General features: G+C 31.7%; 2 protein-coding genes across 2 annotated transcripts in view; both read right to left on the bottom strand.

Moving 5' to 3' along the window:
- Positions 1–10,383, bottom strand: part of LOC129909747 (uncharacterized) — an 11,667-nt gene extending 1,284 nt beyond the window's left edge. The window contains exons 1-2 of the mRNA XM_055986819.1: positions 10,298–10,383; positions 9,016–10,219 (exon numbers count right to left, since the gene is read on the bottom strand). Of these exons, the coding sequence (XP_055842794.1) occupies positions 9,016–10,219; positions 10,298–10,383 (1,290 nt within the window). The remainder of the gene's footprint in view (positions 1–9,015; positions 10,220–10,297) is intronic.
- Positions 1–12,260, bottom strand: part of LOC129908198 (dolichyl-diphosphooligosaccharide--protein glycosyltransferase 48 kDa subunit) — a 383,207-nt gene that overhangs the window by 332,655 nt on the left and 38,292 nt on the right. The window lies entirely within an intron of this gene.

Below are 12,260 nucleotides of genomic sequence, written 5' to 3'. Positions count from 1 at the left end.
TTTACGTCTGCAAAGTTAAATTAAAATCGTTTGAGCCGTTTTGGAGTTATTTGGTAGGGATAACATGAAAAATTTGTATTTGAGGTTCTCTTTCTAAGCGAGATATAAGAAAACAGAAAAAAAAAACATTAATTTCAGAATTCCATAAAAATCATCCGTCCACCCGTTTAGGCTGTGGAAATGTGTGGTTTTGCGAGACCCACTTTTTCAGACTTGTCCATCATCGTAATGTTGGTTTTGATTAAAACCTCCAATTTTTTTTCGACACGAAACCAATCCTTGCCCGGTTATCTATTCACAGAAATATGTCAGCTTCTCTGTACTATATGTAGTTTTCATAATTTTTTTTTTACAATTTTGACTATTTGATCTTACATTAGCTTTATTATTATAGTTGAAATAGAATGTAAGGTTTAACTGTCAAAATTGTAAAAAATTTACGAATATTAAAAAAAATATTTACCTACCACCTTTTCCATTGAAATTTTTTTCTATGCAATTTTTTTTTGTTTGCAATAAAAATTTTCTTTTCAATGCATTTTTTTTTTTTTCTTTTTTTCGAATTGAGGAACTAATAGGTAATTTAAGTGTACCATATTGAGTAGCAGTTATGAATTGGGATTTGCTGTATAAACGGCGTTTTAAAAAGCGGATTTTCCAGATACGGGATTTTGCTTAAATAGGATTTTTATAAGCGGGATTAAAAAAAACTGTACTTTAAAAACGGGATTTTAAACATTTTTTTTTCGGGATTTTAGAAAACGCGATATTGAAAATTGGGATTCCAATACGCTCAGATTGTAGTTACCATTAACCAATTTATTGTAATGCTTTTTGATATATAAATTAACCCGATGATTTTCCTACACGCGAACAGCCAATATATAAAGTTGACCATGAAAAAAAAACAGAAAAATCAATATGTAGGTACCACATATTTTTAAAGACTTAAAACAGAAGACGCTTTAAATCAAATGGGAAATCTGACGGAATCATTGCAATTCGAGAAATCAAAACTTCTTCGCCTTTGAATTTTCAACAGCAGTTTTAAATCTTTAAAAATATGTGGTATTGATTTAGCATATTGATGAAAAAATATACGACATAACAAAACCTGGTTTAGTTCATTTCTGCAAACCATTAACCTGTGCGCATAAAAATTCATTGCAAAACAGCAACGCTAAATACTAAATACACTATACTCACTTTGCTTTGAGAGATTCTCGGAAATCACTTTTACCTCGGTAAAATCCTTTGATTAAAACTATAAGTCCTTTCAAAGTCCCACTTCAAAAGAAAACGGTTTTTATTTTGAAACCCTGTCTTAGTTAATATTTTTACTACTACTGTAAAGATGGTAGAAAAAGTATATTTTTTTTTTATACAAACCATCTTCTTATTAATACCTTCCAAACAAAAAAAAAAAAATTACCAAAATCGGAGCAGCCAAACGCGAGTTTATCGGCCACACACACTTAACGAACTCTCTTTTAAATATACCTAAGATTTATATGTGCTGATTTTTGAACATTACCAAGTCAAAAACACTTTTTTTTTTTACTTCTGTCGTCGAATTCTATCGCCGTTAAATTTTTTATTACAAAACTACTTATGAAATTTCAGATAGCTAAATTTTATCGTCTTTATTCTTTTTAAAAAATTATTTTTTTTCTAAAAAATATTTGAAATACGTTAACGTTAAGCGTTAACGTAAATATAATGTTTTTGTGAAGCAGATTTGAAGTAAAATCCAGTTTTCGACTACTGTTTTGGATAAAAAAAAGCAAAATAATACGGAAAAATATATATTTTAGATTCAAAATATATATATTTTTAGCTTAAAACCTAGACGTGATGGAATAAATCCATAAACAGTTTTCAGTTTAGCACACTCAAGTTAATTAAAATCACCTTTCAGACTTTTTTTTTGTTTTTTGCCGACCAGTGTAATATATTGAATAGACTATTTATATTTCTAAAATCGGTTTTAATGTTTTAAAGACCTTTTTAACGTAAAAGTTATTATTTTTTTGTTTTTGAACAAACGTTGATTGAAAATACAAAGCTTCAACTTTAAAGCTATTCTCGTAAGCAACTCGTAGTTGGTACTGCATAGAAAAAAAAATTGACCAAACTCACTTGAATTTTTTTTTTTATTTTTTCGTTTTGAAAACCAAGAATTCTTCCTTTTTTTTTCGTTGAACCTTCATCAAAGTGTTCATTCACCTTGTCATTCAACTCGGGCGACATCACTGCAAGAAAAAAATCAAAAAAAAAAAAAAAAAAGTTAAAAAAAAACCTATCCAAAACCACCCAGTGCAGGTTTCCGTGGTTAATTTAATCCTCGAAGGCATCTGTGCACTCTTTGCTGTTTTGGCCATGTGATTCTCTTTGCTTCTTCGTTTTGGTCAGTCTTGTATTCCTTGGACTTTTTTTTCAGTTGAGGTTTTGGTAATTTAATTTCACGCCTTTTTGCGCTCGCTGAAAATCATGAGGCGACAAACCGAACACGAATCGCGCGCTTGTTTCTGTTTTCATTTTGTTCTTTTCACTTTTTTTTTGTCGATGTTTGTAGTTGTTTTTTTTTTCAAGAGTTCTAGGATATACTCTTCTCTTGGTCGGAATTAATTTAGAGAGTGAGACCACAGAGGGTGCGAACAAATATATATCCCACCAACAAGAATCATGATACAAAAAAAAAAAAAAAGTTAAAAAGAAACCAAAAAACAACTGGACACAAATCCGCAACGATGACGACGACCACGATGAAAAGGGTCAAACATCCAGCATCACCACCACAAGCGACAGAAACAGCACCCAAAGACTTTGTTTCTATTTTTATTTTTTTTTTGTGAATCTGCCGAGGACATACATACAAAAAAACAAAACCTCCAAAGATGCCTGGCCACGGATGAATTAACAAAATTCTGTGGTGAAAATTAAAATTACAATTAAAATTAAAGACGAAGCCAGAAAGTTGGGAGAAAAAGACATCCGGAAAACGGTACACAGACAAAACAAGCTATATAAAAGCTGGACACATAATTTCCTGAAGTGTCTCTCTCTCTGAGACTGACCTCAAGTCAACTCTTGTACGGGAGTGTGTGGTGCTTGCCCCCTCCCCCCCCCCCCCTCATTCAAACCAAAAGAAGCAGACACGCTCGTGTGATACTTAATTAATTATGACCAAGTCTCGGGGTCTCCAAGGAGGTTAGCCAAACACGGTGGCTGTGCTCCAGCTTCATCTCCCAGTCCCGTCCCCGGGCATGTGCAAATGAATGCTCACATACAAAAAAACTAACTAAAAAGACGTGTGAAGGTGTTGGGAGGGGGCTCAGGAGGGACAAAAACACAGCTACCAGGAATTATATAGGCAGCCATGGACACCACACACATAATAACAACAGAAATCAGAGAACTCCTTGTCGCCGGCCGGAACGGGACGGGACACATTTGGCAATTACTTGCCACCCTGGAATTGTCTCCTGTGTTCCAGAAGTTGTCGCAGCAACACCATCGCCATGCCCCACCATATCACTACTCCCCGTTTCCGTTCCCGACCTATCATGGTCCTAAGTCGGTCCAATACCGTTCTGTAAAAGTTGTTATTTAGTGCGATTTAGGTTGTCTTGGCACCAGGGCTTAGAGAAGAGGTGGGTTCTGTGGACGGTATATATAATTGCGGGAGAAAAGGGATGGACTGTTTTGTGTTGGGTTATCTCCTGGCAGTGATCTTTTCTTCGAGTGACTTCTCGTAATTTCTGGACAAAAAAAAAATAAACTTCCTCGCCACATTGTAGGTTTGGACACTTTGGGTTCCTTTTATTTTTTTCCTTCTCCGTTGTTCTGCATGGTTAAATGGTACACAAGTTGTATAGAAAAAGAAGAAGGAAGAGCTTCCGCAACAATGAGAGACTGTGGAATATTGCTGCCAACCATAGTGTACCTTTGGCCATTTCGGTGATCCTTATCGTTTTTTTTTCAGTGAACCGGCAAAAGCAGCTGAAGACAGTCCAAAAAGGTCGTTCAAAGAGTCCTCGTCGTTGTCGGTCGTTGCAACGGAACTGTACATAAATGCACTGTTTAGTTTCATAGAACTAACACCACCACCATACAATCATCATCTCGCAGAGAAGTAGCAGTAACAACAGAAGCCACAAGAAAAAAAGAGATTCGAGCCAACAACACATTTTAAAGGTGAAAGGAATGAAGTGCTATCATCGCATTTAAACTTTGAAACTGTTAGGAGAATTAATGGCAACCAAGATGCAGATATACTTTAGAGGTGCAGTTAAATTAAATAACTTCGATTTTTGTTGCAGCAGTTTCAGCTTGCTTGCAACTTTTGTGGGCATAAACTAAAAGGTATAAACTGAAAATGTGTTGCAGTGTGCCGTTGGCTGAAAAGACAAGTGATTGCTGTTATACCTAAATAAAAAGAGAAGGTTTTTTTTTTATTTTCATAGGTAGTAAGTAGCTCTTTCTCTCTAAGTGAATGAGCTGGAGGTAATTTAGGAAAAAGAACTATTAAATAAGGATATCAAATATATACAGGCTAAGTGCGGCAAAAAAAATCTTCAATGAAAGAATTGAAGTAATTTTGTTGATAGGTTAAGTGTTTTGGATTTTGGTATCTTTATTTTATTAACCAGGAACTTAATATTGGGAAACTAAAGTATGTTCAAAATTTTTCGAAAGACTCTAGGTTTCTTACCAGCTTTTAAAATGTTTACCAATAACTACCTGGCTAATTGAGTGAATAAGTTTTCATCCTACACCGAAAAAAAAAACCAATATCAATTTAACATTTTTTAAATATCAGCAAAAATTGTTGGAAAAATGTGTTTTATGATACCTATAATTAAAATATCAAAACAATATTTTTATTATAAGAATGATATTTAAATATCACATTATTTAATTTTTTTTTTTTGATATTTTATTATCAATTTGTCATGTCAATTTTTCATCTGTTTCTCATTCCAAATTATTGAAAATATTAAATAAAAAACTTTTAATTTGTATTAATTTAAAGGCACTGTGTGTTTTTTTTTCGAAGTAAAATATATGAATTACTGAGAAAATTTAATCGGCAATAAGATTTTACTGCACATGGTTTTTGGGAAAAAATAACAATAAATAACTTAAAATAAAAATTATTTTAATAATTTTATATTATTTTTGTTATTTTTATTTGCGATATAGGTACTATATATCAAGTTATGCATTCGTTCAAAAAAAAAAAGTTGAGATAACATTTTTCCATGACATTACGATGGTAGACAATGCCAAAAAAGTGGGCCCCGGAAGTCCGTCTGTCTGTCTGTCAGTCTGTCAGTCTGTCAGTCTGTCAGTCTGTCAGTCTGTCAGTCTGTCAGTCTGTCAGTCTGTCAGTCTGTCAGTCTGTCAGTCTGTCAGTCTGTCAGTCTGTCAGTCTGTCAGTCTGTCAGTCTGTCAGTCTGTCAGTCTGTCAGTCTGTCAGTCTGTCAGTCTGTCAGTCTGTCAGTCTGTCAGTCTGTCAGTCTGTCAGTCTGTCAGTCTGTCAGTCTGTCAGTCTGTCAGTCTGTCAGTCTGTCAGTCTGTCAGTCTGTCAGTCTGTCAGTCTGTCAGTCTGTCTGTCTGTCTGTATAAGGAGCTACAGCCTAAACGGATGGACCGATTAATGTCAAACTTGGTATGTAGCATTATTTGGCGACTCTCCAGAGGGGTTTTTGGAATTAATTTTTTTGGACCAAAAATAACGGTACTTGTCATATACCGATTTTAGTAAAATTGAAATATCTCAAAAACGGCTCCAACGATTTTGTTTAAAAAATTCAAATGTTAGTTTTAAGCTAAGGTCTATCTTTCAATGAAAAAATTTTTTTTTAATCATTATTAACGGTACCTGCCATAGAATCGTTTTTTTCAAATCCGATTATCTCTTAAACTGCTTATTCGATTTCAACGAAACTTTTTGTGAAGAAGCATTTATATAATTTAAATATAAACCAAAAATAAAATTTCCAAAAAAATAATTTTTGGTTTTAAAAAAAAAATTTGAAAATTTTTTTTTGAAAAATCAAATTTTCGAAAACGGGTCGTGAAATTTTTTTCAAATTTTGGTTTTAGATGTTGATTAGTGATTTCTACAAAATGGCATACCAATTTTATTTTAAAACTTTTTTTCCAAAAAATTATTTATAAAAAATTAGTTTTTTTAAAAACGGCTCTAACGATTTTGAAATTTTTTTTTTCTAAAAATGCATGTTTATATCTCAATCAAAACTGCATACCTGTTTTGGAGGGCATTTTAATTTCAGATTTTATTTTTTTAAAAAAACGAATTTTATATTTTTCTCCAAATTTCTATATAAAAAGTCTTAAAAATTTAAGCAACTTTAACTCTAAGAGCAAGTTCGTGCGACCCAGTCGTGCATTTTATTTTTTCTGTGTATATGAGAATTCGTGAAGTCCCCTGAAGTTGGCTTTATTTTAACATTGCGATCCTTGCCATTACCGAATTCATGCTGCTGTTTCTTAACAATCTTCCCAATGTTCTCAAATTTACTAGGACTGCATTATGTTAGGAATTTTGAAAGATCTGCATTGTTTTCTCTTTTTTAAACGGTTTGTGATATGAAGGTCTGGATCCTAGTTTTTTTTATCGACTTCCAAAAAGGAGGAGGTATTCAATTCGTCTGTATATTTTTTTTTGTGCTTTTTACCTCATAACTTTGGACTGAGTGAACTAATTTTGATAATTCTTTTTGTATTAGAATGCTGGTGGTTCGGGCTATGCTATCTATTAGAAAAAAAAAACAGTTTCGATCCATGGAAGTCGGCGTTTTTTTTTTTGATAAAAATGATTATTTATTCAAGTTTTGTGATCACTAGGTATAGTTGATTTTTGGAGCTTAGGTCCTGACACCCACAATCATAAGAACCCAAAATCCAGAAAGGCTAAAACCCCGAAAATAAAACAGAAAAGTGAATAACTCTTCAAAATTGTTTGTTCACTGAAATTTAATTTGAACTAAAAGTCATTATAAAAATTTACACTTAGGTATGGCCTGTTTTCACTACAGCCGAAATGAGATAATTTTGCAAATTAGGTTATTCTAAATTTCAAATTCAATTTTTTTTTTTTTTTCAAAACGATTTGACATTTCAAATGAGGTAATTTGCGATATTATCTCATTTGGGAATTAGTGAAAACAGGCTATATTAGGACTATTTTTCAAAACGAAATTCGGAAAATTACTTAAAATGAAAATTTTGCGCAGTTTTATTGTTTTACAAAAATTTTCAGGATTTAAAATTTTCAGAATTTCGGGTTATACCTACTGGATTATTTTTCGGAAGATTGGATTTTTGGTATTTTACCTCAACCCGATTAATTGTATTGGTTAATTAACTTTTTATTAAAATACCACTTTTCATCTGCTGCTCTTCTACTTTCTAAAGAACTCTATTTCAGACTTTTCTAGACATAACATCAAGGTTTCAATTATATTGATAAATATGCTGAAGCTATCGATGATCGTTTGTCGGATAGTAGGGTTGTCAGAAAGGAGAATTATGTCGTTACCAATCACGATGAGAGTTTAGTTGGATGTTCCAAGTGTTTGTAGATCGTATAAAAATAATACAAGTTTGAATGACAGCATTAACATAAAAAACAAAAACGTTTTTTGTACATAAATGTACAAGTTTTTCAAACGTTTAGGAGTGATATCCAAAAAACCGTATTTTTTCAAAATTTGACACATTTTAAAATCGCTATATCTCCTAAACGATGTTTCGTAGCTTCCCCCAGATCCTACATGGTGTCCCAAAAGTCAACCTCGAAACGGAAACTGTATAAAGGGTAGGTGGTGACAGTTATCAGAAAAAATAATACAAAAAATCGCAGCCATAATTTTGTGAGTTTTGGGCATTCGAAAAAAAAAATCGAAAAAATGGTCACTCTGTAACGGTATTTCATGTACCGTAAATAACGAATAATACCAATTTTTTTTCTTAAGAAATACGACCTTTTTTTATCGGTAAGTTTTCCAAATTATAAAATTTTTGTACTCTGTCAGAACTGAATTTGTATTTTTAGAAGTTGTGAGGTGCTGTTAAAAGAAAAAAAGAAGCTTTATAAAAATTCTAAAAGTAATAGTTGGTAGACTATGTTTTTGCAAAGGTTTATGAATGAAAAAAGTGGAACAACTTTTTGGTTTTTTGACCGGAAATGGCGACCGTAAAACACTGCGTAACCAAAGATTGGATTATTCTTCCATCAGAAACTTGTATTCATTTTGAAGTAATTTAACGAATTTTTTGTATTCCGTTGACGTGTCTTCCTCTTCTTTGGTTGCTAAATACCCAAGTCTGTTGTCTGTTTTTTTCTGAAAGAAATTATTTTTGTGTTCGGGTGAAATTTCAATTGATTTCTTCAGATTTTGTGTATTGTCAGTAAATGAAAAGATTGGAGTTACTGTATTTATATCTGTACTCAACAACTCAAAATATACGAAACTTTAAACTTATGCCACCAAACCAAATGTCTTGAGACTATTATATGAATGTATGATCTTTTTGTTTCTAGCATTGGCAAATTTGGCGTTGACATTACATTACCAAGCCCGATTTCTGTAAAATACCTTTAATTGTATCATCCAATCGAACCTACTCAAGTGATGAAATACGTTCCCACAGTGGAGTGATTTCCCAAGGACTTAAATCCCTCACTTAAATCTCTTCAACACATATTCTTCAAAGAAAAAGACAAATTCAAACTTTCTTAAGCATACTCACATACATTTTAATTTATAACTTTTCCTTAAAAAAATATAAATTATATTAAAAAAAAAATATAAATACAAAGTTGTATAAAAAGTGTAAAATAGTAACATGTTGAATGGATATAGTGTTTTTCAATAATTTTTTTTTAATTTCTCTCTTCTTAAAATAAAAACACAAATGTTCACCAACAAACACAACACAAGAAAATGCCAATCCCACAGCTAAACAACAAGCAGGAAATACCAAATGCTGCAATTTCAATGGCTTATGCACATCCCCATCATAGTCATCATCAAATTTGTCCCACCTTCCAAAATCTCCACTATTGATAAGAAATGCAGGAAAATCTGATTCCCATTTTTCCAGCAAACCAGTTTCAGCTATTTCAACAATCATTTGATCCAAATACTCTTTAAATGGTGAATATTCTGGCATTAAAAATCCAACATAATATTTTACAATATCTTCTTTGCAAACATGAAACATTGGTCTTTGTCCCAGAGCTTGAACTTTTTCAAGGACAGTTATTGAATCTTTATATAGTGCCAATGCATACTTGGGATTGTATTTCGGACGAACTAAATTATTATACAATGTCGAACTAACTGGCATAATAATATTGTCCAAGACTTTTGGATAAACAGTATTAAACTCTTTTAAAGCTTCAAATTGATAATCAACAATCAGTACTGGAATATTGTTGTCCACTAATTCTTGGATTGTGTCATATTGTTTTACCGGAATGAAGACTGTCAAAAACGATGATAAGTAGATAGTGTAAATGTTGCCAATAATAAAAGCAAACACTGAGACTTGAGCATAAAGCCGATAGGCATAAGTAGTTGGTTGTTCAGGACCTTGGTCAAGTAAGATGAGAAATACTTGACTAAAACTAGTCCAAATATCTGTTTTTGAATTTGTGAAAGTTCTCAAGATTATATCGACTAAGGTTACGTAGGCTACTGTTCCTATAATACAAATCCATACGCCGCTAGAAAAGGGTCTCACAAAATATTCAGCTGGATTAACAAAATCATTTCGAACCATCACAATGGAATATTTCAGCAAACTCAAAGATGGACTGAACGATACATTTTCCATGTTTTGAACTATTAACATATTTATGTCGATTTCATTGTTCCTTGTTAGTTCGAGGGCTAACGTTGCATTTTCATCAAGGTCTGTTACGGTGAAGGTGGCATTGTGCCTTCGGATGAACTGCTCGAACTGTTCACCAAAAGTTCCAGTAATTCGTGTATTGCCCTTTTCATCTAAGTACACAAAAGTTTTTGGAAAATTCTGCCGTGATACTGTTCGAAGGGTATAACCGTTTAAATTTGCCCAGGAATTTGGAAGTACTTTATTGTTAGAAATCAGCTTGACTTGATTATCATCAAATTCGAATGGGAAGTATGCATAAGATTTATCATCGATGTTTCCAAAAATTCTTGAAAACTTATTTTCGTGAAAATATTTGAAACAGTTCTTGAGATTTTCAATACTGTCTGTCGAAATGATAACAAACCTTCGAACTGTCAGAATTGAGATTAAATTATTGAATTGTAAGGAGTTATCTGCAGAAATTCGTATTACCAAAACGATATTAGCCATATTTGAAATTTTTTGAAATTCAATTCGACTGGTATTTTCGACAATCATCACCGATTTTTGGGAATCGGTTTTAACAAAATCACTTAAAAATTCACTTTCCATTTCGACAAAACACAATGCAGGATAGTTGTTTTCTTGAAACACTTTATCGATGAGTTCAGTTAGTCCAAATTTATTTGGGATAACCAACAAAGGTTTCAACAACAAAAACAAGAACAAAAGGAAATTTCTCATGTTTATTGGCGATACCACAAGTGAGGAATAAAAAGTTGTACTGTCAGTGTTCTTTGAAGCATCTCCGTTTTTAAAGCTCTTTGACACTATCCTGATTGCGTGGTTAAATAATTTATTTTATAAAATATTATTTTTTAAAAGGCTTTTTGGCAGCATTCCAAGTTCAGTCGAATAAGTTTTTAAATGCAATTTAATAAATTGCATCAAACGTGCATGATTGCATGCATAATATTCCTCTTCTTCGAGCATTAATATCAATGTATTATTATTTGTTACCAATGTTCATAATTTAAGTATTGCTTCTATTGCATTTTTCAATAATATGTTTTTATTTTTACTAAGTGAAACAATTTTATTGCTATTACTCATGCATAGAAAAACAATGACTGTTAAAATTTTGATGTTCAAATCGTTAATTGTTGGTATTGTTTCTAAAAAAATTGGGATAAAAGAACAAAAATTTAAAGTTAAGTAGCAAAATTTCTAACAAAAAAAAAAAAAAAAATTCAAGAAAATATTAATTCAAAGTTAAAAAGTTCATTTAGTTACAATCAAAAACTTGATTTTTCAAAAACTAATTTTTTTCTAAGTACCAAAATATGTTTTTCGAAAATCTTAGTAATATTTACATAAATTTAAGTTTACCTACTAAAACGCTTTTTCATAAAATTTTTTGTTGAAATCAGATAAATCGTTTACGTAAGTTAGGTATTTTTCTGTTTCAAGGTATAACAATTTTAAACAAAATCAAGTAGGTATGCCATTTTTGAGAAAAGTAAGTTTTTTTTCAATTTGGTTATACATTTGTATGTACATTAGGGTGTCCGTTATTTCCCAAAGTGATGTTTTCGGGGTGTGACACCCCCCAGATCGAAAGTTTAGGGCCTAAATACGGGGAATTTAGCAAAAACAAATTTTTTGGAGGTCATTAACCCGTGCCTCTAAGTTCATACTTTCCCCATACAAATTTGTATGGGAAATTTTTAACTCATACCTACATAAAATTTTTTTTCTCTCTAGTTAGTTGAACGGCAAAAATTTCAAAAAAAAATTAAAAAAAATTAAAATTTTTGATTCATACACAAATTTTTGAATGCAATATTTGAAAAGAATTAAAAACCAATAAAACTGCATTTAAAATTATGTGATAGGTGAAAGCAAAAACTACGAAAACAGCTAATAATTTCAAAAACCGAAATAAAATATAAAAAAAATTTTTAACGGGAAATTTTGAATGTAATCTTTTAAAGGAACTATTTTCCAACCAGAAACAACAAACATTTTAAAAATAGATGATTTAACTAGAGAGAAAAAAAATTTTATGTATGAGTTAAAAATTTCCCATTCAAATTTGTATGGGGAAAGTATGACCTTAGAGGCACGGGTTAATGACCTCCAAAAAATTTGATTTTGCAAAATTCCCCGTATTTAGGCCCTAAACTTTCGATCTGGGGGGTGTCACCCCCCGAAAACATCACTTTGGAAAATAACGGACACCCTAATGTACATATATGTTTTTAAAAATTTTGGGACTTGAAATAATCTTTGAAACAGAATATATTTAAAAAGAATCAGAAGATCATTTTGTTTTAAGTTTTGGATTTTTAAATTTTCAAAAGGGGCGCAAAATTGTGACAAGTGCT

Source organism: Episyrphus balteatus, chromosome 2 (assembly GCF_945859705.1).
Source record: "Episyrphus balteatus chromosome 2, idEpiBalt1.1, whole genome shotgun sequence".
NCBI classification, from domain to species: domain Eukaryota; kingdom Metazoa; phylum Arthropoda; class Insecta; order Diptera; family Syrphidae; genus Episyrphus; species Episyrphus balteatus.
This window is presented reverse-complemented; position numbering and strand designations above follow the sequence as displayed.